Source organism: Rutidosis leptorrhynchoides, chromosome 10 (genome assembly GCF_046630445.1).
Source record: "Rutidosis leptorrhynchoides isolate AG116_Rl617_1_P2 chromosome 10, CSIRO_AGI_Rlap_v1, whole genome shotgun sequence".
Taxonomy (NCBI): Eukaryota; Viridiplantae; Streptophyta; class Magnoliopsida; order Asterales; family Asteraceae; genus Rutidosis; species Rutidosis leptorrhynchoides.
In genome coordinates this window covers 303198348-303225337 of record NC_092342.1, presented here as the reverse complement: position 1 = coordinate 303225337, position 26990 = coordinate 303198348, and the positions used below count along the sequence as shown (strand labels likewise).

The 26990-nt window shown below is 31.9% G+C and overlaps 1 protein-coding gene across 2 annotated transcripts in view; it reads right to left on the bottom strand.

Annotated features, from left to right (window-relative positions):
* LOC139873404 (GDSL esterase/lipase At1g29670-like) overlaps positions 1–22873 on the bottom strand; it is a 29580-nt gene extending 6707 nt beyond the window's left edge. Inside the window, exons 1-4 of one of the 2 annotated variants that reach the window (XM_071861335.1) lie at positions 22590–22873; positions 22393–22517; positions 21284–21529; positions 20949–21192 (exon numbers count right to left, since the gene is read on the bottom strand). In XM_071861335.1, the coding sequence (XP_071717436.1) occupies positions 20949–21192; positions 21284–21529; positions 22393–22517; positions 22590–22845 (871 nt within the window). In that variant the 5' untranslated portion in view covers positions 22846–22873. The remainder of the gene's footprint in view (positions 1–20948; positions 21193–21283; positions 21530–22392; positions 22518–22589) is intronic. The other variant, XM_071861336.1, reaches the window with a different exon arrangement.
* Between the last annotated feature and the right edge of the window lie 4117 nt (positions 22874–26990).

Below are 26990 nucleotides of genomic sequence, written 5' to 3'. Positions count from 1 at the left end.
TGGCATAACTTGCTCCGAAAATACTTGCTCCGCCATTACTCGTTCCGACACCATTTGTTCCTTTCGTTCTATTAACCCCTGGTCCGTAGACCTCACACTTCGCCGCGCTATGACCATTTCTTTTACACTTGTTGCAAAATTTGGTGCAGAACCCCGAGTGATACTTTTCACACCTTTGGCATAGCTGCTTCTGATTGTTGTTATTGTTGCGGTTATTATTGTTGTTGGGATGATTGTTGTAGTTGCTGTTGTTGTTGTTGTTGTTGTTGTTGGGCCGTTTGTTGTAGTTGCGATTGATGTTGCGATTGTTGGGATAATTGTTGCGATTATTGTTGTAATTGCTGTTGTTGTTGTATTGGTGATTCTTATCACCGTTTTCCTCCCACTTTCTTTTGACTTGCTTTACATTGGCCTCTTCAGCAGTCTGTTCTTTAATTCTTTCTTCAATCTGGTTCACTAGTTTGTGAGCCATTCTACATGCCTGTTGTATGGAGGCGGGCTCGTGTGAACTTATATCTTCTTGGATTCTTTCCGGTAATCCTTTCACAAACGCGTCGATCTTCTCTTCCTCATCTTCGAATGCTCCCGGACACAATAGGCACAATTCTGTGAATCGTCTTTCGTATGTGGTAATATCAAATCCTTGGGTTCGTAACCCTCTAAGTTCTGTCTTGAGCTTATTGACCTCAGTTCTGGGACGGTACTTCTCGTTCATCAAGTGCTTGAATGCTGACCACGGTAGTGCGTAAGCATCATCTTGTCCCACTTGCTCTAGATAGGTATTCCACCATGTTAACGCAGAACCTGTGAAGGTATGCGTAGCGTACTTCACTTTGTCCTCTTCAGTACACTTACTTATGGCAAACACCGATTCAACCTTCTCGGTCCACCGTTTCAATCCGATCGGTCCTTCGGTTCCATCAAATTCCAAAGGTTTGCAGGCAGTGAATTCTTTGTAGGTGCATCCTACACGATTTCCTGTACTGCTAGATCCAAGGTTATTGTTGGTATGTAGCGCAGCCTGTACTGCGGCTATGTTTGAAGCTAGAAAAGTACGGAATTCCTCTTCATTCATATTCACGGTGTGTCGAGTAGTCGGTGCCATTTCCTTCAAAATAGTCAAATGGAACAAGTTAATCATACAGAATATTAAGAGTAGTTAATAGTATTTCGTAGCATAATATGAACTCATTTATAAAAGCTTTTTCTTCATATTAGCGTTTTATAAGTTTAAATTCGGGTAGTACCTACCCGTTAAGTTCATACTTAGTAGCTAATATACAATTCAACTACTACAATTCTATATGAAAAACTGATTATAATAATATTTCGCGTTCAAACTTTTATACAATATTTTACAAACTTACAATACCGCTTATTTTACATAAAGCATGAAATATAGCACACAATAACTTTGATACAAGATAGTTGTGAAGATAATTCTAGCTAGTACACAAGTCGTTCAGCAAAGGCAATAAAGACACGTAATTCATACGTCCAGAAACAAGTCATGCATTCTGGTTTTACTAGGATTACTTCCCATCCTTGGTCTTGTGGAACATAACCGTTATGGCCGTTGATAAGACAGCGTGTTGTAACGTCGTCAAAAGGACGAGGGTTACGTAATGTCCAACAGTCCCGTAACAATCTAAAAACCTCATTTCTTACCCCAATTACCGACTCCGTCACTTGTGGAAACGTTTTGTTTAATAGTTGTAGCCCGATGTTCTTGTTCTCACTTTGGTGAGAAGCGAACATTACTAATCCGTAAGCATAACATGCTTCTTTATGTTGCATGTTAGCCGCTTTTTCTAAATCACGAAGTCCAATATTCGGATATATTGAGTCAAAATAATTTCTTAACCCGTTGCGTAAAATAGCATTTGGGTTCCCCGCAATATATGCGTCAAAGTAAACACATCGTAATTTATGGGTTTCCCAATGTGATATCCCCCATCTTTCAAACGAAAGTCTCTTATAAACCAAGACATTCTTGGAACGTTCTTCGAATGTCTTACAAACTGATCTCGCCTTAAATAGTTGTGCCGAGGAATTCTGACCGACTCTAGACAAGATTTCATCAATCATGTCTCCGGGTAGGTCTCTTAAAATATTGGGTTGTCTATCCATTTTGTGTTTTTAAACTGTAAAATAGACAAGAGTTAGATTCATAAAAAAATACTTATTAATACAAGCAATTTTTACATATATCATAAAGCATAAGCACACTATATTACATATATTACACCACACGAATACAACTATCTTATTCCGACTGGCTCGTTTCTTCTTCTTCGGTTTTGATTCATTTTGCCAAGTTTCTAGGGATATATGATGTTCCCCTAATACTAACTGTCGTTTTCCACAACGGTTTAGAAAAACCTGGTGGTTTAGAGGTTCCCGGGTCATTGTTACAACTTAAGGACTTCGGGGGTTGACGATACATATAAAGTTCATCGGGGTTGGAATTAGATTTCTCTATTTTTATGCCCTTTCCCTTATTATTTTCTTTTGCCTTTTTAAATTCAGTTGGGGTAATTTCTATAACATCATCGAAATTCTCGTCGGAATCCGATTCATCGGAGAATTTGTAATCCTCCCAATATTTTGCTTCCTTGGCGGAAACACCATTGACCATAATTAACCTTGGTCGGTTGGTTGAGGATTTTCTTTTACTTAACCGTTTTATTATTTCCCCCACCGGTTCTACTTCTTCATCCGGTTCCGATTCTTCTTCCGGTTCCGATTCTTCTTCCGGTTCCGTCTCTTCTTCCGGTTCCTCTTCGGGAACTTGTGAATCAGTCCACGAATCATTCCAATTTACATTTGACTCTTCATTATTATTAGGTGAGTCAATGGGACTTGTTCTAGAGGTAGACATCTATCACATAATATCAAACGCGTTAAGAGATTAATATATCATATAATATTCACATGTTAAAAATATATAGTTTCCAACAAAATTTGTTAAGCAATCATTTTTCAAGTAAACACGGTCGAAGTCCAGACTCACTAATGCATCCTAACAAACTCGATAAGACACACTAATGCAAAATTCTGGTTCTCTAAGACCAACGCTCGGATACCAACTGAAATGTCCCGTTCTTATTGATTAAAAACGTTCCATATTAATTGATTTCGTTGCGAGGTTTTGACCTCTATATGAGACGTTTTTCAAAGACTGCATTCATTTTAAAACAAACCATAACCTTTATTTCATCAATAAAGGTTTAAAAAGCTTTACGTAGATTATCAAATAATGATAATCTAAAATATCCTGTTTACACACGACCATTACATAATGGTTTACAATACAAATATGTTATAACAAAATAAGTTTCTTGAATGCAGTTTTTACACAATATCATACAAGCATGGACTCCAAATCTCGTCCTTATTTAAGTATGCGACAGCGGAAGCTCTTAATAATTACCTGAGAATAAACATGCTTAAAACGTCAACAAAAATGTTGGTGAGTTATAGGTTTAACCTATATATATCAAATCATAATAATAGACCACAAGATTTCATATTTCAATACACATCCCATACATAGAGATAAAAATCATTCATATGGTGAACACCTGGTAACCGACATTAACAAGATGCATATATAAGAATATCCCCATCATTCCGGGACACCCTTCGGATATGATATAAATTTCGAAGTACTAAAGCATCCGGTACTTTGGATGGGGCTTGTTGGGCCCGATAGATCTATCTTTAGGATTCGCGTCAATTAGGGTGTCTGTTCCCTAATTCTTAGATTACCAGACTTAATAAAAAGGGGCATATTCGATTTCGATAATTCAACCATAGAATGTAGTTTCACGTACTTGTGTCTATTTTGTAAATCATTTATAAAACCTGCATGTATTCTCATCCCAAAAATATTAGATTTTAAAAGTGGGACTATAACTCACTTTCACAGATTTTTACTTCGTCGGGAAGTAAGACTTGGCCACTGGTTGATTCACGAACCTATAACAATATATACATATATATCAAAGTATGTTCAAAATATATTTACAACACTTTTAATATATTTTGATGTTTTAAGTTTATTAAGTCAGCTGTCCTCGTTAGTAACCTACAACTAGTTGTCCACAATTAGATGTACAGAAATAAATCGATAAATATTATCTTGAATCAATCCACGACCCAGTGTATACGTATCTCAGTATTGATCACAACTCAAACTATATATATTTTGGAATCAACCTCAACCATGTATAGCTAACTCCAACATTCACATATAGAGTGTCTATGGTTGTTCCGAAATATATATAGATGTGTCGACATGATAGGTCGAAATATTGTATACGTGTCTATGGTATCTCAAGATTACATAATATACAATACAAGTTGATTAAGTTATGGTTGGAATAGATTTGTTACCAATTTTCACGTAGCTAAAATGAGAAAAATTATCCAATCTTGTTTTACCCATAACTTCTTCATTTTAAATCCGTTTTGAGTGAATCAAATTGCTATGGTTTCATATTGAACTCTATTTTATGAATCTAAACAGAAAAAGTATAAGTTTATAGTCGGAAAAATAAGTTACAAGTCGTTTTTGTAAAGGTAGTCATTTCAGTCGAAAGAACGACGTCTAGATGACCATTTTAGAAAACATACTTCCACTTTGAGTTTAACCATAATTTTTGGATATAGTTTCATGTTCATAATAAAAATCATTTTCTCAGAATAACAACTTTTAAATCAAAGTTTATCATAGTTTTTAATTAACTAACCCAAAACAGCCCGCGGTGTTACTACGACGGCGTAAATCCGGTTTTACGGTGTTTTTCGTGTTTCCAGGTTTTAAATCATTAAGTTAGCATATCATATAGATATAGAACATGTGTTTAGTTGATTTTAAAAGTCAAGTTAGAAGGATTAACTTTTGTTTGCGAACAAGTTTAGAATTAACTAAACTATGTTCTAGTGATTACAAGTTTAAACCTTCGAATAAGATAGCTTTATATGTATGAATCGAATGATGTTATGAACATCATTACTACCTTAAGTTCCTTGGATAAACCTACTGGAAAAGAGAAAAATGGATCTAGCTTCAACGGATCCTTGGATGGCTCGAAGTTCTTGAAGCAGAATCATGACACGAAAACAAGTTCAAGTAAGATCATCACTTGAAATAAGATTGTTATAGTTATAGAAATTGAACCAAAGTTTGAATATGATTATTACCTTGTATTAGAATGATAACCTACTGTAAGAAACAAAGATTTCTTGAGGTTGGATGATCACCTTACAAGATTGGAAGTGAGCTAGCAAACTTGAAAGTATTCTTGATTTTATGTAACTAGAACTTGTAAAATATATGAAGAACACTTAGCACTTGAAGATAGAACTTGAGAGAGATCAATTAGATGAAGAAAATTGAAGAATGAAAGTGTTTGTAGGTGTTTTTGGTCGTTGGTGTATGGATTAGATATAAAGGATATGTAATTTTGTTTTCATGTAAATAAGTCATGAATGATTACTCATATTTTTGTAATTTTATGAGATATTTCATGCTAGTTGCCAAATGATGGTTCCCACATGTGTTAGGTGACTCACATGGGCTGCTAAGAGCTGATCATTGGAGTGTATATACCAATAGTACATACATCTAAAAGCTGTGTATTGTACGAGTACGAATACGGGTGCATACGAGTAGAATTGTTGATGAAACTGAATGAGGATGTAATTGTAAGCATTTTTGTTAAGTAGAAGTATTTTGATAAGTGTCTTGAAGTCTTTAAAAAGTGTATGAATACATATTAATACACTACATGTATATACATTTTAACTGAGTCGTTAAGTCATCGTTAGTCGTTACATGTAAATGTTGTTTTGAAACCTTTAGGTTAACGATCTTGTTGAATGTTGTTAACCCATTGTCTATTATAACAAATGAGATGTTAAATTATTATATTATCATGATATTATGATATATAATATATCTTAGTATGATGTATATACAGTTAAATGTCGTTACAACGATAATCGTTACATATATGTCTCGTTTCGAAATCATTAAGTTAGTAGTCTTATTTTTACATATGTATTTCATTGTTAATACACTTAATAATATATTTACTTATCATTTAACATAATTAACCAAGTGTATCAATATCTTAATATGATTCATATGTACCTAGTAAGACGTTGTTATAACGATAATCGTTATATATATCGTTTTTGAGTTTCTTAAATTAATAGTCTCATTTTTATGTATATAACTCATTGTTAAAATACCTAATGAGATACATACTTATAATAAAAACATGTTAACTATATATATAACCATATATATGTCATCGTATAGTTTTTTTACAATTTTTAACGTTCGTGAATCACCGGTCAACTTGGGTGGTCAATTGTCTATATGAAACATATTTCAATTAATCAAGTCTTAACAAGTTTGATTGCTTAACATGTTGGAAACATTTAATCATGTAAATATAAATCTCAATTAATATATATAAACATGGAAAAGTTCGGGTCACTACAATAATAATAATAATAATAATTTTTAGAAAATTTAAGACTACCTCATAAGGGTTCTAAAAAAATAGTTGTCTCTAGCAGGAATCGAACCCGAGACCTCCCGCTTATACGCAAACACCCATGACCACGGCTCCATATCTGTTTTTCTGATTTAGATCCAAACCCAATTTATATAACTCGTTTCTTGTTTGTATTACTTCACCTTCTTCTTCTAAAACCCAAACGACTCCATGACCCACTAACCATACAGAGGGTTTATGGTTTAAACTAAGACTCTCCAACTATTTAAATTTGACATATAAATATCCTAGAACGGATTTGAGAACAAATAAAATAAAAATAATTGAGGTATCTGCTGCAGTATCAGCTCGTCGAGTTTTAAAAAAAAATGAATTTGATTTTTGAGTTTTAAGAATTTTTAGACAATGCTTCCTTCACAAAATATTTTCCAATTCACTTGTGTAAACTATTAGATTCATCAATTGATCCTGAAACCTCAACACATTCACGAATTTCGCGATGAACAAAATATTTGACTTTTTGGAAAAATAACTTTAACTTCGAAATTTAGATTTGTTTTAAAGAATTGAAGATTGGGGTTTTGCAGAAAGATTAAGTAACAAATTCCTAACAGAACTACATTTTTAGATTTTTAAAATTGTTACAAAATCGAGTTTTGAAGGATTTGTATCAAGAACAGGGACTAGCGACTAGTTTTCTGTTTTTTGTTTTTAATTCCGAAAATTGTAGTAGTGTTATATACGTAATATGTTTGAGGAAGTGATATGGTAACATAATTGATCTAAAATTCCCATTGAAACATACCTGTAACCTATTGCAGACAGGGTTTTTACAATCGTACAAGAAAAGAGAAAAAAATATAAAAAATATAAAAGCTTGATACCAACTCTAAACAGATTTTAGATGTTTCTGAGCTCAGATTCGTTCTAGTACAGGTTTTAAAGTCAACAAAACAAAATTCATACAGTATGAATGCTACTGGTAACGATTTTGACTTCCAGGTTAATATATGTATGATTTTTATATAAATAATATTAATAAATATTATTAATAATAATAATAATAATAAATAATAATAACAATCATATTAATAACAATTAAATGTATTATTTTCTAATGACTATTAATCATAACACTAATAATAATTATTTTAATAATAACTGTAATAAATAATAAGAAATATAATGATAATAATTATATAAATGATGAGTTCTTTTATAGTTATAACAATTTTAATAATTTTAGGAATAATGATAATACTAATAATAATAATAATAATAATAATAATAATAATAATAATAATAATAATAATAATAATAATAATAATAATAATAATAATAATAATAATAATAATAATAATTATGTTATTAGTAATTATAATAATGATAACAAAGATCCTAATTTTACTACTAGTCATGATAATAAGGATTTTAGTAATGATATCAATAATATTAGAAATTAAAGATTTTCAATTTCATATATATATATATATATATATATATATATATATATATATATATATATATATATATATATATATATATATATATATATATATATATATATATATATATATATATATATATATATATATATAGTATTAATATTTTTGATATTAACAATAATCATGAATACTAACATCTATCTTTTAAATTGCAATTTAAAATATTAATATTACATATTATAATTTATGTAATATAGTACAAGTAGTGTTTATATCTTTTATATATTTCATTATGCATAAAATAATAATTCTTTATAGAAATCCTATATACTTATATATAGCTTTATTTTAATAATAACTTTCTTATCTTGTAAAAATATTGTACATATTTAATTCTAATGATTTAATAATATTTTATTATTTTCAATACTTATTTTTTTTATATACATATATTTATATATTTATTTATGCACAATTGTTCGTGAATCATCGAGCACGGTCAAAGGGTAATTGCTGACATGAATATATATTTCAAAACTTCCGAGACTCAACATTACAGATTTTGCTTATCGTGTCGGAAGCATATAAAGATTAAAGTTTAAATTTGATCGGAAATTTTCGGGTCATCACAGTTGTCCCTTAGAATGATAATTAGGGTTTGTATATATAGGCAAACCCTAATTCTAGAACCATCCGAGATAATGTTAATCCCTTCCATAACCAACTCCCCGAATCACGGATATAATTATGGAAAAGATACTTACTTGAGGACCAAGTAACAACCGTACCGGGAACAAAGGCATTCGATACGAATCCGCATGCCGCATACCGCATACAAAGTATACGCATACGCTTGCGCACGAGTTCCTGCATACGTATGTATTGCGCATGCGGGTTGCGGTATCATTAAATAATAAAATGATAATTTTAACAAAAATGATACTTTTAATATTAATAGTAGTTTTTTTAAATAAAAAAAATAAGTTTAATAATAATGATAATAATAAAATAATAATTTTCATAATAAAACTTAATACTAATAATAATAATAATAATAATAATAATAATAATAATAATAATAATAATAATAATAATAATAATAATAATAATAATAATAATAATAATAATAATAATAATAATAATAATAATAATAATAATAATAATAATAATAATAATAATAATAATAATAATAATTATAATAATAATAATAATAATAGTAATAGTAATCATAATACTAATAATAAATGATACCTAATACTTGTATTAGTAACAATAATAATAATAATAGTAATAATAGTTATAATACTAATAATAATATCAATAATAATAATAATAATAATAATAATAATAATAATAATAATAATAATAATAATAATAATAATAATAATAATAATAATAATAATAATAATAATAATAATAATAATAATAATCATAATCATAAAACTACCTTTAAAAGAAAAAGCTTCCAAAAAGAAAATAAATTGCCTCCGTCCAGTCTCGAACCCACGACCCCTCATTAACCCGACACCACATCAAACCACCTTTCCATTTCTATTTTTCTAATATTATTTGTAGACAAAATTCCTTTAACCCGTTTAAACAGAACTTGAGTTTGTATCTCAGCCCAAACTCGTTTCCAGGCCCAACCACTTAATTGTTTAATTCCCTTGTTAAATTGAAAATGGTCCAATATAAGATTTGCTTAGCCCAAATAAATAAGATCCAATAGCAGTAAATAATAACAATCGATGGTGTTGGTAGGGTTCGGTTTTTGTGTAAGGTTCCGGTTAACAGAAAATAGAAACAGAAATGTGGTATCATCAATACAGTATTCTTAACATCGTGTTTTGCAGTCCATTATCACCATTATCATTTTTCTAATCCCACATCACGATCATCATAACACAGTCATACTTCATCTATCATCATCGTTTTCTATTGCTATCATTATCGAATATCATTACTTAATTCTATCATCAATGATGTATTTATCATTCCCATGATTTATGACCATAAGCTTCACGTAACCATCATTAAAAAAATTAACCAAAGCGTCAATTTTATGTGTCCCATATTGTCGGCCATAAATATCAATATATTCCACTTTCAATTTGATAAAGTGCTATAGTATTATATTTTCAAGTTGACAAAACCTTCAATCAATTATGTGGTACAGCTTGTCATGTGGGTCAAGAAGAAAAAACAACATAATTAAAATATTTTTAGTGATAGGCCACAAAGCCAATTTGTGATGACCCAGAAATTTCTGACTAAATTTAAACTTAATCTTTAACGTTTTCGACACAATAAGCAAAGTCTATGAAGTTGAATCCTAAAATTCTTGAACTATTCAAATACCCTTCAATTGTTCTCAACGATTCGCGAACAAATATATGTAAATAGATACATATATATACTATAACTTGAAAACGTAACAAAGTGTTATGAAAACGATACTATGCATTAACCTTATTGGTTTGATTAACTGATTGATATATTTAACTACTGAGTTAAAAGATTATGCCAAATTATTGAATTAAAAGATATTTATTGAGTTCCTTAAAGATTATGATATTATTACGAGTCTCTGTTGTGAGGTCCACGTTGATTTGGGAAATCGTTCATTTTTAACGATATTCGAAATAAATGGTAAAGTGTTTGTTTAAATAACGTAATTTGGAGACATACAATAATAAGGAATATTAACTGTTGGAATTATATATTAATATTGAAAATATATAAAATATAATATTAAACTGGTCATAAAACGAATTGTTATTATATATATATTAACAAATAGCGAGACAATGATTTATAAAAGTAAATGACTAAAACACTCGAAAGTTTAATATATACTTTGAGTGGTATAGTTGAGGGATAATTTAAGGCTATATTTTGACAAAGGTACGTGACACGAAATGTAAAATGCAAGTTTTCTAAACGTACGAAAATGCGTTCGAGAAACCGGAACATGGGCATAAGTCGAGTGACAACGTACGAGACATCGGAACGAAAATTTCAAGTCAACTATGCACGAGAATATAATATAATATATAATTAATTAATATAAATTATATATATTATATATTAATAAATAAATATGTCGACAAACAAGAAAACAAAAGTTTGTGAGCTGGATCAGAGGGCCATGCGATCGCATGGCCTTGATGCCTAAAAACCATGCGATCGCATGGGGTTGAAAATCAGGCCACATCTATAAATTCAGTCGAATTCGTTCCAGTTTTGTACACATACATATTACACTCGTATATATATTTATATTTATATTATTATTATTAATATTATTATTATTATTATTATTATTATTATTATTATTAAGATTAATATTATTATTAATCTTATTATTATTAATATTATTAATTAGTATTATACATAAAATACTACGACGAGGTTATGAGCGTGTCACTTTCAAAATGGTTTTCAAGCGAGATAGAGCTAAGAAAATTATGGGTTATTTCCAAGGAGGTTATGGGTAATGTTCGGGGGTATATTTGTGAATCAAACCTAATGTTTATCATCTCCGTTACGTGTACGTACTTTCCTACAATATTGAATCTCAATACTGATACGTAAGCACTCATATTTTATATTTTATATATTAATTGTGTATCCATGTCTAGTGCTCGAGTATATATATTTATACATGCTTGTATGCTAAATTTCATCGCTAAACAGTTTATAATGAATCACGAATTAAATACATATATTACTGGTAAAAGGTATATGATATACATGTTTTTGGAAAGCTGGCGAAAAATCAATGACTTTTCATTTAGACATCGAATAGTTTCGATGAACGGATTAAAAGCTATGATCAACTGAATTATAATTGACGTTAATTGGAATTGCTTATGAATTTGCAATTAAGATTTAAACAACTTGTTTACAAGATTGATAAAATGTATTTTTAAATATTACCAGCCGAGTAAATGAATCCTTATATAAGGTACGTCTCGTTTGTTGAACTATTGTCAAAATTGACGTTTTGAAACAACATTGGATAACTTTTGTATGTTGATATCGAGCATTAGGATTGTGATACACTATGACCTGACCTAGCTTGATAGACATTTATTGACCAACATATGTTCTCTAGGTTGAGATCTACAATTATTTGATATTCCGAGTTTCGGTCACATTACGATGAACAACTTTATTTGCTGCTAAGGTGAGTTTCATTTGCTCCCTTTTTAATTGCTTTGGCAATATATATTTTTGGGCTGAGAATACATGCACTTTATTTTAAACACAATGGATACAAGTACATACTAAATTCTACACTGAGTTTGAACCGAAAATCCCTTAGTTTTGGTAACTAGTAACTGCCAGTTATAAGAACTGGTGGGCGCGAGTAATAGTATATGGATCCATAGGGCTTGATATCCCCGTCCGAGCTAGAGCACTAGCCTTTTAACGGACGTATGCTATTTGAGAAGCGTACACGTTGGTTTGCGTGTATTATTAAGATAATTATACAAAGGGTATAAATTATATATACGTTAAGTTTAGTTACCAGGGTGCTCAATTTCGTAGAATATTTTGATAAACATTTCTGGATGAAACAACTGAAATCTTGTGATCCACCTTTATGTACAGATTATGCAAAACATTAAAACTATGAACTCACCAACCTTTGTGTTGACACTTGTAAGCATGTTTATTCTCAGGTTCCCTAGAAGTCTTCCGCTGTTTGCTTATGTGTTAGACAAGCTATGTGCATGGAGTCTTACATGACATATTTTTCAAGAAAACGTTGCATTCACCAAATCATCACCATGTATCTTATTTTGACTGCATTGTCAACGGAAGTATTATTGTAAACTATTATTTACGGTGATTGTCTATATGTAGAAATCATCAGATGTCGAAAACCTTTGATTTAAATATTCATTTATGGTGTGCCTTTTTAAAAGAATGCAATGTTTACAAAACGTATCATATAGAGGTCAAATACCTCGCAATGAAATCGATGAATGACGTGTTCGTCCATATAGATTTGGAGCGATCGTCACACAATTGGTTCTGTGGTGTAGGTGGTGATCCAAGGTGTTGTGTGTCGATTTACTGCAGAAGAAAAAAAAACAGCGGCATAGTAGCGTGTTTGGGCAGTTTTGGTTTGAAGACTGAAATAGAAGGGTTATAGCAGAAACAGAAAGTTATTAGCAGGTGACGGTTTGGTTTTAACTCGAACAGAATAGTGGTGCAGCAAGTTGTTCGAGCAACATGAAGGTATCTTGTTTGGGTCTCGACCAGAACAAATGGAAGACACAAGCAGGTAGCAGCAATAGTTGGAGGGTTTTTGTTTTGTCGATGGTGGTGTAATATAAAAATTACCAATTGTATTAAGGCTTGTCCAATATCGATGTAAAAGCTAAATCCCAACTTGATAAAGTAGGTTACCTTATCTTCTTGTATGCCCCATATGTTCACCATTCACCTGCTTTAATCGAAGATCATAAGCATAACAATTGGTGTTGCATCTATCTCTAACAACGTGCCCGAGCTAAGGTTGTAAAGAGTAGAAATAATCCAAATCATATAGGATATGGCGAGAAAGGCATTCGACATAACTGGGAATATAATTAAAGCCCTGGCGAGAAAGGCATTCGACATAACTGGGAATATAATTAAAGCCCTTACTTCTCTTATAATTATAGATGCAACCTTGAGTACAGAGATTGTAGGGTGTTGGTTGTGTGGTCTGATTAAGAAACGGCAGTAACAAGTGTAGTAAACAAAGATGGTTTGGTTGAAGTGGTTAGGGTGGCTCATGGTAGTTCAAATGAAGGTGGTGTATGTTCGGTTGTTAGTTGCATCAGGAAACAAGTAAACATGCAAGTGATGATGACTCTTGGTGATCTTCGAATAAAAACATAAACGTAGCAAATCAACCAATTCAATTGGGTTTAGTTTTGGTGTTCGAAGAACATAGTTTTGTAGCTAGAAGTCGAGTGGTAGCAACAAACCATTACCTTTTATGACTGTTTTCATTGCTGACCGAATAAATACAATAAATAGAATAAATAACAGTTTGATTGGTTCGGGTTTGGGCTGTATCGGACAGAAAGCTAGACAGCAGGAAGATGGCTTTTATTTGGGGTGGTTTACTACCGAATAAAAACATGAAACGGAAAGATGGATTGTTTGAACGACAATAGAAAAGATGAAGGTATAGATGTGTTGGTGTTTGAGTTGCAATCACAAAAAGATGGATGGTAGTAGTAGTAATAAAAAAAAAAGAGATTAAATGGTGGTTGATGGTGTTCACAGTTGATCGAGAGATGAGAGTTGTGGTGATGGTATGAAATATATCTCATCATATGTATATGTATATATAATACATATAGATAATAGATAGATCGAAGAAACAAACATAGTATTCAATTAAGCATAGTATCAAATAGTAATATTAATAAATCACGGATGAATGAACAAGTAGTAGTACAAGTGGGTGTCGAGTTGATGTTTTCAATCACAGAAAACATAATAATAATAATAATATAAATTAATAATAAGAACGTGTGAATTGAATATAGCAGCCTCCATTTTGAAATCTTGTGCCGACAGTTTTAATAGGATAGTATTTCGTATTCCGTTGTTAAATCAGTGGCGAATAAAAAGTAATCAGATAAATTCCAAATTTTTTTATTTAAATATATTTATTTATTTTAGTCATTAAGGTATAAAAATTTGGTCATTAATTATTTACAATTATTAAATAAAAATTAAATTAATTATTAGCTCCCAACCTCAAGTAAAAATACTAAATGTTAAAACTAATCATATAGATTCTAATTATATTTTTTACAAAGCTATAATTCATATAACTTATTTTCGGTTCATCGTTTATTTTGAAATTACATAAGTTCGAATTGAACCTCTCTAAATAATAATCGAAACGACCAACGAGTATTACAATCATTAAATAGTTACATTTAATATACTATATATATACATTCATTTTAATAATAAACTTTATTATATCTTATATTATTTTACAAAATTAATTCTAATAACTAAATAATATAATATTTCAAATTATATTTCGAATTAATATATATATATATATATATTTATATTTTTAAATATATATGCATCTATTTACAAATAGTTGTTCGTGAATCGTCGAGAATGGTCGAAAGTCAGTTGAATATATGAAACGGTTCAAAATTTTTGAGACTCAACCTAACAGACTTTTCTTATCGCGTCAAAAATATTAAATCGTATCGAGAGTTTGATTTAAAATTAGTCGAAATTTTTCGGGTCGTCACATGAAGTACTTATGCAAAGTGTTAGTTTTCAATATTAATATGGAGTACTCACATCAAGTTGGTAAATGCTTTGATAATTATATCCAAGTTTGTATTTTGTACATTACATAGTTCAACAATTTCAAGATTAAGCATACATGTTATTAGTAACCCAATTATTTTGTACACAAGAGGATATAAGTGTTGGAAGATTATGTTAATTGCGATATCGCAAGCATCAGTTGTTGTGAATAGAATTTGTTTGCAGACTCTGTAGGATGGAATTCATCAAAAAACAAATATGTAGTCCGGTCAACGCATGTCACATTCGCAGGAATACATTGCCCTCTCGTTATCAATTTACTTGATACTCTGCAACATGAAGCATTAGCCACTAGCTCACCTATGAAAAAAAATAGACTCATTAATTTCGCCCATACTAAAACTGTAAGGACATACAAAAACGAATTAATTTAAATAGAGCTCGTGACTGGTTAGACCATATGTTATGGTGACGGTGACATGGAGTGATTGTGGAGATTTTTTAAGAGGTATGAATGACGTGGTAAGGTTGTGAGATGAAAGGTGCAAAGAGTATGGTTATGAAAATGTTTCTAAAGACGTGGTAAAATAAATTGATAGTTAAGTGAAAAATAAAAAAATAAAATAAAATATTGATTGACGCTGTTGGTTTTGCCGGTTCAAAGTTGATAAACAACCCAAAAAATGCTTGCTAAAAATGTTGATAAACACCCCTTAAAAATGCTCGCTAAAAATGCTCATGTGAGATAAAAAGGTCGGAGAGTAACATCCGTTTAAGGTAAGAATAGAAAGATATAATGATATATGTCAAAAAATGTTGATAAAGTCAAACATAAAAAAAAAAAAAATCCATTTTGCAATTTGATTGTACCATATAGACTATAGCTCAATAAGTATGTATATAACTAAAAGGCTTATAGTCTAACGGTAACGAGGAAACTGTAAAATGTAAAAAAAATAAAGAATATAAAAAGTTAATTATGTATATAAACTGAGATGCAGTAGAAAGGTTTATGGAACTATATACGAGTTAGTATAGTTTGGTGTTGAAATTGTAACATTACAAAGTCTAGGGTAGGAATTGTAAAATATACATAGGCGGGTAACAGCTTTCTAACAGCTTTTCCCGCCTATATTACTCGTCGTCTAGATCAGATCAATGTTAGACAGAATTAGATGCTATGCTTAAATTGAGCAAGTATAAACGTTTGTAATTACTTTCATTTTAGTTTAATGAAATCAATTACACAAAATACTTTCGTTTTAAATGGTATCAGAGCTATGGAATCTTACGAACCCTAAAACTCAAAATTTCATCATTTCAGATCTAATTGATCAATCCTGTTATTAAACGAGTCAATTTCTCGTTCATAAACGTTCGAAATCACAAATTGAATTGTTCTGAATCACTAAAACACGGTGATTACTGAAAACCTTCAAAACACCATTAATGATCCACTGTACCTGGCAACACCCGATCATCCAGGCATGACGCTTACTAGTACTCCCTTCAATGGAGGTAACTTTTTAGGCTGGAGCTGTACAATAAAGATGGCATTAGGTGCTAAACTCAAATTGAGGTTTATTGATGGAAGCTTGTAGAAACCTGCTGTTACACATGAAGATTTTCAGAAATGGACAAGATGTGATTATATGGTTACATGTTGGATCTTGAACTTAATGATAGATGAATTATCTGAATCCTTTCTGTATGCAACTGGTGCAAGTGGACTTTGGAAGGAGCTTAATGAAAGATATGGTCAAAGCAATGAACCATTGATCTATCAAATTGAGAGAGATCTAAGCAAAGTTGATTACGGTAACTTAACTGTAGCTGCTTATTATAACAAATTAAAGAAGTATTAGGATGAATTGCAGATTCTAAATGGTGTTCCTACATGTAGTTGTGGTAGAATGAGGGATTGCACATGTGGTGTAGTTGAAAAGTTTCTTGAAATTGAAAGTAGGTCAAAATTGATACAGTTTTTGATGAGGTTAAATGATGAGTTTGAAAATGTTACGAGTCAAATCTTGTCAATGGATCCATTGCCTACTATCAATAAAGCCTATTACATTGTATAACAAGTTGAGAAACAAAAACAAGTTATTCAACATGAACCTAACCCTACTGCATTCTTTGCTAATCAAAACAAAAGCACTGGTTACAAGAAGGTTTACAGAGATAACAAAGAAGATAAGAAATGTACTTTTTGTAACATGGAAGAACACAATTTTGATGGATGTTTTGAAAGAATTGGATATCCAGATTGGTTTAAAGGAAAGAAAGGAAAGAAGCAATCAAAAGTAGCTGCACAGGTCACTGCAGACATGGATTCTTATCTGTACAAGGATACACCATTTAATATGGAAAATGAGAATGAAATCACCAATGAAAGGGTGGATTTGGAACAAAAATTGGTTAATGTTGTTTGCCAAGATATGATGAAGATGTTCAAAGGAAAAGGTCAATATGGCATGGCTGTCACTTCACAAACCTATCCTGGTAAATCTTATCATGTTGCGGTTAAAGTTTTAACTGATAAAAATGAGAGATTTGATTATAAAAGAGATTGGATAGTTGATACTGGTGCTTCTGGTCATATGTCACATAATATTCACCTATTTCAGACCATTAGGGTTTTGACCAGACCTATAAAAGTTAAATTGTCAGATGGAAATAGCAAATTGGTCACAAAAGTAGGAAGCATACAAATCACATCCAATTTAAAACTCACATAAGTGTTTTACATTCCTGACTTCCATATAAACTTGCTATCTGTTGGCAAACTTCTTAAAAATAGATTCTTCATTGCCATTTTCTTTCCTTTCTGTTTCATTTTCAAGGACCCTTCACTTAAGCAGGTGATTGCTGTAGGAGAAGGGTACCAAAAACTTTACATCTGCAAGTCTACAGCTACTGTTTCAAAACCTTATGTTGATTTGTCATCTTTTGTAAATACTGTTGTTGTCAATAAGTCTTTAGACATTCCTGCTGAAACTTTTCATTCCAGGTAGGGCATACTTCAGTGTCTAAACTCATTCATGTAAAGATTGTTGTAAGAAAAATCTTGTTGATCTATTCTGTGACACATGTCATCTTGCTAAATCTCATAGATTGTCATTTTCTATTAGTGAAAGTAGGGCTATTACACCTTTTCAATTGATTCATGTTGACTTGTAGGGGCCACATAATGTGGTAGCTTTGAATGGTGCACATTATTTCTCTACCATAGTAGATGACCACAGTATGTGTACTTGGACTTATTTGTTACACATAAAAAATATTATTCATGATATCTATCCAATTTCTTTGAATACACCCAAAACCCATTACAATACTCAACCCAGATACAATAGGTCTGATAATGGTACTGGAATAGTGAATAAGACATGTATGAACTTGTTCAAAGACAAAGGAATCATACATCAAAGGTGAATGGTTTATACACCATAACAAAATGGCAGGGTTGAGAGGAAGCATATACATTTGCTTGATATCGCAAGGGCTATAAAATTACATGCTAATTTACCTAATGAATTCTAGGGTGATTGCATTTTAAGTGCAACTTATTTGATCAACAAAATGCCTATGATGACTTTAGGATGGAAAACACCTTATGAAATCCTGCACAAAAGGCCATAGCGAATGAAAAAAGCGAATGTATAGATACAAATAAGTAAAGCTAATGGAGTTTTCACAAAACAACCTCTTCATCCATTGTTTCAAGAACAATACTTTTCAGATTATCCACAAGAATATGTAAATTTCTTCCTTCCCCGCTCCCTCTTTTTCGACATATGCGGCGGCGGGTTCCCAGAGAAGAGAAGAGGGGACAACTTATTTCTCCTTTGCATTGCTCAATCTTCCTTTTCTGATTGAAAATAGCAAGCCACTCCACTACTGGTACAGAGGCCAGATAGAAGGTTGCTTATATGTTCAGGCTCGAAAATATATCTTTTACCTCTCTTTCAGCACCCTATCTCTTAAAGGCTCTGCGCTCCCGCATTATGATTGATCCTGTGCAATGTTGTAATCCTGCTGTTGCTTTATCCCCCGCTCCGCAGCTGCTGGAGACTTAGTCATATTTTGAGCCTTTTGCGGTACTGATTGATGTTATGGGGGATTACTTGGGTTGGCCGGACTGTTTGTTTGCGAAGGCCGAAGGACTAAAAAATGAGGTTTTTGCTGTTATTGGACAGAATTGGTGCCATTTTCCCACGCCTCATTTTCCATAATATGATTATGAGCTGCAGAACGCTTGAAGCTGGAATTTTAGCATTGACTTTGGAACACAGGCCAAACTACGCTCCTAGGCTCCCTTCTTCGAGGTTGATTCCCCCAGATCAAAAGCATTAAGACAATGGAATCATGAGTTGACTAAATTTTTGATAACTCTTGATTTCAAACAGTCAAAACATGATTATTCTTTATTTGTCAAAGAAAATAAAGGCACATTCACCATTGCCCTTATCTATGTTGATGATATTTTGATTAGTAGTAATTCAGGAGATGATATTGTCCAGATTAAGAAAGCTTTGGATGACAAATTTACAAGCAAAGATCTAGGGTTGGCAAGATAATTCCTTGGTATTGAATTGTCTAAAACAGAAATGGGCACTTATCTACATCAAAGAAAGTACATTCTAGATCTTTTAGTTGATGCAGGTCTCACTGCAAGTAAACCTACTGCATCACCTTTACCTCAATATTTGAAGTTATCATTGGATAAAGGTACTCCACTAGCAGATCCAGAATCCTATAGAAGGTTAGTTGGGAAATTGTTGTATTTGTCTATGACAAGACCACATATCTCATATGGGGTGCAACATCGAAGTCAATTTGTTTCTGCACCAAAAGACTCACATATGCAAGCAGCTACTTATTTGTTAAGATATCTCAAAGGCGCCATTACTAAAGGATTGTTTTATCCCGTACAACCTAATCTGCAAGTTGCAGGCTTTTCAAATGTTGACTGGGCATCGTGTTTAATGACAAGGAAGTCTTTAACTGGCTATTGTATATTTTTGGGTCATGCACTTGTGTGATGGAAAATGAAGAAGCAAATTACAGTTAGTAGATCCTCAACAGAAGTTGAATACAGAAGTATGTCAACTACAACTTGTGAATTGGTTTGGTTGGCTTATTTGTTGAAGAATTTGCATATTCCAGTTAAAGTGCCTATAACCCTCTTTTGTGATAACAAAGCAGCTCATAATAGCTGCTAATCCATGTTTTCATGAAAGAACCAAGCATTTAGACATTGATAGTCATTTTGTTCGTGATAAAGTTCAAGATGGTTTCATTCAAACAACTTACATTCCTACTCATTTGCAACTTGCTGATGTTATGACTAAAGCTTTGGGTCGTAATCAACACCTACATTTGACACACAAGTTGGGTTTTGAAGAACTTCCAACTTGAGGGGAGGATATGGAATTATATACGAGTTAGTATAGTTTGGTGTTGAAATTGTAATATTAGTCTATTTGATGTTATTAAAATATTTTCTTTCCGTTAACTTAAAAATAGAGGTTATTTAGTTTCAAAATGAAACTTATGACTCTCTATTCATTTGTAATTTCTTATTTAGCGTCTTGCTAGGGAGTGTTTTTTTAATATATTTCAATTTTGGCTGCTAAAAAAAAAAAAAACATACCGTTAAACTGCAAAAGAGCAGAAGTAGGAATGTTAAAATCCGGAACAACAAACTTTGCCTCAGTCAGATTATTGTCAAGTTCATCCAGAAGAGTCCGCTGCTTAGCGTTAAATATACTCGAAGCGTAGTTAATTTCTGTTACGCAAGAAATATTGTTGGCACATAGTCTTATCTCAGCAAGGGAGAAGCCAACTTGTGGGATCTCGGCTATGGTAAATTTTCTCGCTCCCAGTTCATAAAGCAACTAGTACATTTAAGACATTTGCTAAAAGTCATATATCATATTATATCTGTATAATAAAGAAACAATCAATAATTATATATAAGATACTTGCAATTATGTTCTGGGAGAATTTGCTGATAAGGGCTGTCGCAAATTGTTCCGGTGTGAGATCATGCGGTTTATCAAGAACTTTAGGAGCAAAATAGTTGTTGATGTAATCGTTACTTCCTATGTTAATTGTGTAGAGACACTTCTTGAGGTAATATTGTGTGTAAGTTTTATTTCCATGTAAAGTTTCAATCTTTGAAACGACATTTTTGTGGTGAAGTATTTGCTTATCGAAGCCGAAATGTTCTCCCTGATAAATCAATAAAAATTAGTCACTATGAGAAAAAGAACGAGAGAAAAGATTCAGTGGTCAACGAACAAAAAGTCTCATTAACCTTGAGGTTATGAGTTCGAACCCGTTGTGGTCAAAAGTGTGTGTGTGTGTGTGTGTTTGTGATTAAGAAAAAGGTTTTATTATTCAGGTAAATTGCCCAAAAAGTTAACTTAAAAGTCAAAAATTTCCCAATAAAGGAAATGTAGTTTTTTATTTTGGTCAAAAAAATAACACGATTTTAATTTGGTGCAATAAAAGATCATGATTTGAACAAAAGTTCAATATAGTTAATATTCGTTTACATGTGCATCCACATAGACGCACGTTATCGAATCTGATGAGGTGGCACCACGTCATCGGATTTTCCGACCAAAAAATTTTCCGCCTTAAAAGTCAATTTTCCGGCCACACGTCATCGTAGTAGTTGATGACGTGTCACAACCTCATCAGATTTGATGACATGGCGCCTATGTGGATACACATGTGGACGAATATTTCTTTTTGACAAAATGAAAAGCGATATTCACTTTATTGGAAAATTTTGGTTTTTATCCTATATTTTTGGACAATTTGCCCTTCTTATTCAGACTACTCAAAGAAATGAAGTATTTCTTTTAATCAGATGTATATAGTCTATAAGGTATTTCGTGATTGTTTTTGACCATTTTCCCCAGTTATCCCAAGATATCTTTCCAGCGAGGTTTGAACCTGGAACTTCTTGGAAGGAACTCGAGGCCCAACCTTCAGACTCTTGAGATGGTTAAATTAAAACATGAGAAAACATAAGGTGTTAAACGGATAAACAGATAAAAATTTCTCTGTACGCGTTGCAATAGTACCAAATTATCTCCGGACTCCTCAAGAATGCCGGATCCAGCAGAACCGTAATTGACCCCTGTAAGAACATCTTCTTCTTTTACTGTTGCATAAGGTGGGATGAACTCCTTAAATCCAAGACCTTTTGCTGTACATAAATAGTTTCAAAATTTACAAGCGAATAAAAAAAAAAAATCTAAGTTTGATGAACTGAGCTAACCAACATAGTCCACTGCAAGAAGACCGTTGCAAAACCGGCCTGTTGGTCCTTGAGGGAAGTCTATACCATAGGGCAAGTAGTTAGCTTTCGCACCAGTATTCAGCTCATTATTATTGCCTACATCGACAAGTGAGTCTCCAAATATGAAGTAACAAGGAAACTTGTGATCACCAATGACCAGGACCGTTTTCGAGCGGTTCAAAACAAGGAAAATGAACCATATTTTGTATTGAAATTGGTTACCTAAGAAAGTCATTGAATGAGATTATCAAATTGCTATTGATTCAGATGTTTTAAGAAATTGTTGTGTTATTTGTATCAAAAAAATAGCTTCCCCTGGATCCATTAGTCAATTAAGTTGGCTTTCTACACAAAGTATTAATATCTAATCTCATTAGGTTGCCAATTAAGAGAGAAAAATGATGTTAACATTTATGTCTTTTGTAACGTGATTCAAAAGATATGTACATAGACTCTTACTAGGCTCCAACTAAAAGAATTAATTAATTTACCCAAGCGTTTGAAGTGGCTTGAAGGGAATCGAACCCGTGACCTCACCTTCATTGAAAGTGTTGGTGGTCATCCAAGCTATGCCTGAGGATGCTTTACCTGGTAGCGGTGGAGGGTTGGCTTGCCGTTTACCCGGGGTTTACCCGATGCGGGGGGGGGGGGGGGGGGGGGGGGGGCAATGTGCCCATTCGTAGTAGGGGTTCCTCGTAAAAAAAAAAAAAAAAAAAAAGTTTATGTTGAAGAGTGCAAGTCATATGAGATAATGAGAAAGATATCTGTGACGATCGCTCCAAATCCATATGGACGAACACGTCATTCATCGATTTCATTGCGAGGTATTTGACCTCTATATGATATGTTTTGTAAACATTGCATTCTTTTGAAAAGGCACACCATAAATGAATATTTAAATCAAAGGTTTTCAACATTTGATGATTTCTACATATAGACAATCACCGTAAATAATAGTTTACAATAGTACTTCCATTGACAATGCAGTCAAAATAAGATACACGGTGATGATTTGGTGAATGCAACGTTTCCTTGATAAACATGTCATGTAAGACTCCATGCACATAGCTTGTCTAACATATAAGCAAACAGCGGAAGACTTCTAGGGAACCTGAGAATAAACATGCTAACGAGTGTCAACACAAATGTTGGTGAGTTCATAGTTTTAGTGTTTCGCATAATCTGTATATAAAAGTGGATCACAAGATTTCAGTTGTTTCATCCAGAAACGTTTATCAAATATTCTACAAGATTGAGCACCCTGGTAACTAAACTTAACGTAGATATATTTTATACCCTTTGTATAATCATCTTAATAATACACGCAAACCAACGTGTACGCTTCTCAAATAGCATACGTCCGTTAAAAGGCTAGCGCTCTAGCTCGGACGGGGATATCAAGCCCTATGGATCCATATACTACTACTCGCGCCCACCAGTTCTTATAACCGGCAGTTACTAGTTACCAAAGCTAAGGGATTTTCGGTTCAAACTCAGTATAGAATTTAGTATGTACTTGTGTCCATTGTTTAAAATAAAATGCATGTATTCTCAGCCCAAAAATATATATTGCAAAAGTATTTAAAAAGGGAGCAAATGAAACTCACCTTAGCAGCATATAAAGTCGTTCACCAAAATGTGATCGAAACACGGATTACCAAATAACCGTAGATCTCAACCTAGAGAACATATGTTGGTCAATAAATGTCTATCAAGCTAGGTCAGGTCATAGTGTATCACAATTCTAATGCTCGATATTGACATACAAAAGTTATCCAATGTTGTTTCAAAAAGTCAATTTTGACAATAGTTTAACAAAACGAGACGTACCTTATATAAGGATTCATTTACTCGGTTGGTAATATTCAAAAATCCAATTTATCAATCTCGTAAACAAGTTGTTTAAATCTTAATTGTAGATTCAAAAGCAATTTCAATTAACTTCAATCATAATTCAGTTGCTCACATCTTTTAATCCGTTCATCGAAATTATTCGATATCTAAATGATAAGTTATTGATTTTTCGTCAGCTTTCCAAAAACATGTATATCATATACCTTTTACCAGTAATATATGTATTTAATTCGTGGTACATCATAAACTGTTTAACAATGAAATTTAGCATACAAGCATGTATAAATATATATACTCGAGCACTAGACATGGATACACAATTATTATATAAAAGATAAAATATAAGTACTTACATATCAATATTGAGATTCAATATTGTAGAAAAGTACGTAGACGTAACGGAGATGATAACACTAGGTTTGACTTGGAAATAATACCCATGAATATTACCCATAACCTCCTTGGCAATAACCCATAATTTCCTTAGCTTTATCCGGCTCATAAAACTATTTTGAAAGTGACACGCTCATCACCTCGTCGTAGTATTTTATGTATAATACTAATAATAATACAAATACTACTAATAATAATAAGATTAATAATAATATTAATCTTAATAATAATAATAATAATAATAATAATAATAATAATAATAATAATAATAATAATAATAATAATAATAATAATAATAATAATAATAATATAATTAATAAATATAATACGGAGTAATTTTTAAATTAAAACAGAGGCAGATATCTCGAGCTTTATAGGTGTGGCCTGTCCAGGACTGCCATGCGATCGCATGGTCTCCAAGACCATTTCCCATGCGATCGCATGGGATGGATTTCCAGCTCATGATCTTTTAACTTCTAGTTTGTCGACATATTTTTTAATTATTAATATAATATATTTAATTTATATAATTAATTATATATTATATTAAATTCACATGCATAGTTGACTTGTAATTTTCGTTCCGATAAGTCGTACGTCGTCACTCGACTTATGTCCCGGTTCCGGTTTTTCGAACGTCCTATCGTATACTGAGAAAATTTGTACTTTACGTTTCGTGAATCGTACCTTTGTCAAAATATAGTCTTAAATCATCCATAAACTATACCACTGTAGCAAAGTCAATTTTTACTGTAGCAATTCACTGTAGTAAATAGTGATTTTCAAAAACACTGTAGCATTTTGGGTACTGTAGCAATTTGAAAATGTTACTATCGTTTACTAAATAACTTGAAATTATATATATGTATATATTTTTTTTAATATACATAAATCAGTTTTTAAATACACATTGGAAGTTATTTATAAATAAATTTTAATAATAAATATTTCAACTTATCATATATATTCAAATAGATATTTAAACCAATAAGTTTAATGTACGGTATCAAATAATTAATACATTGTTACCTTTTCAAGTTATAGTATATATGTATCTATTTACATATAATTGTTCGCGAATCGTCTAAAACAACCGAAGGGTATTTAAATATATAAAAGTAATTCAAAAATTTTGAGATTCAGTTTTACAGACTTTGCTTATCGTGTCGGAAATGTTAATCATACAAAGATTAAGTTTAAATTTGGTCAGAAATTTCCGGGTCATCACAATATCTAAGCTTAATTACGAATTTAGAATAAATCCTTTGTAACTACGCTAAAGACGATTGTTAGCTTCGTATATTTAGAGTTGTGTTATCGCCTCGACCTCACTCTTAACAACCTCTTGGTCTAACTCAAGTTGTAACTCAATTAAATCATGTCGATCTATCTAACTGTATTATATCTTTTGCAAAATATTAATAAAAAACATGGTTCATTTTGGGATTAAGTATTTGTTGCAAGGTTGCTAATTATAGTTGCTACAGCGTAGGTGGTTGTTTGAAGGTTTTCGGATCTATAAGTAGATGCTAATATGGAATTTATGAAAAACGTAAACTTGATCTAGAGGTGAAAAACACTAGACAAAGCTTTAATAGAATAAATGTAACTCTCGGGTTCTAATGAATCAAATATAGACATGGGGAATATATTCGATCGATGCCTAGAAGTTGTTATACGTGTTGGGTGCGATCTGGAATAAAAAGAACAAAGAGAATACGGATATGGTTGATAACAAGTGTGTAAACTTTGAATGAAACTCGTAAACCCTATTTATATGACAGACTCAGTCTTTCGACCGACTGCCTCACTCTGTCGTGAATTAGTCAACTCTGACAAGTCTCACATCGACTTAACTCTGTCTACCGACGGAGTGCTTTTATCGTGCGACAAGACTGTCGAGCAATAGACAAACCGGTTTACCTTTGGAGTTTAACTTTAACGATTTCGTAATCTAAATAAATAACAGTTATATCCATACATAGAAATTAAGATAACACAGACACAAACAAACATCCAAAAGTCCATTACAATATTGTTCGAGTCCAAATGACTGAAATAAATATACATACCAATTAGAAGTAGAGATATACATTTTATGCACTCACACTTTTGTTAGAATTAGAATCGGCA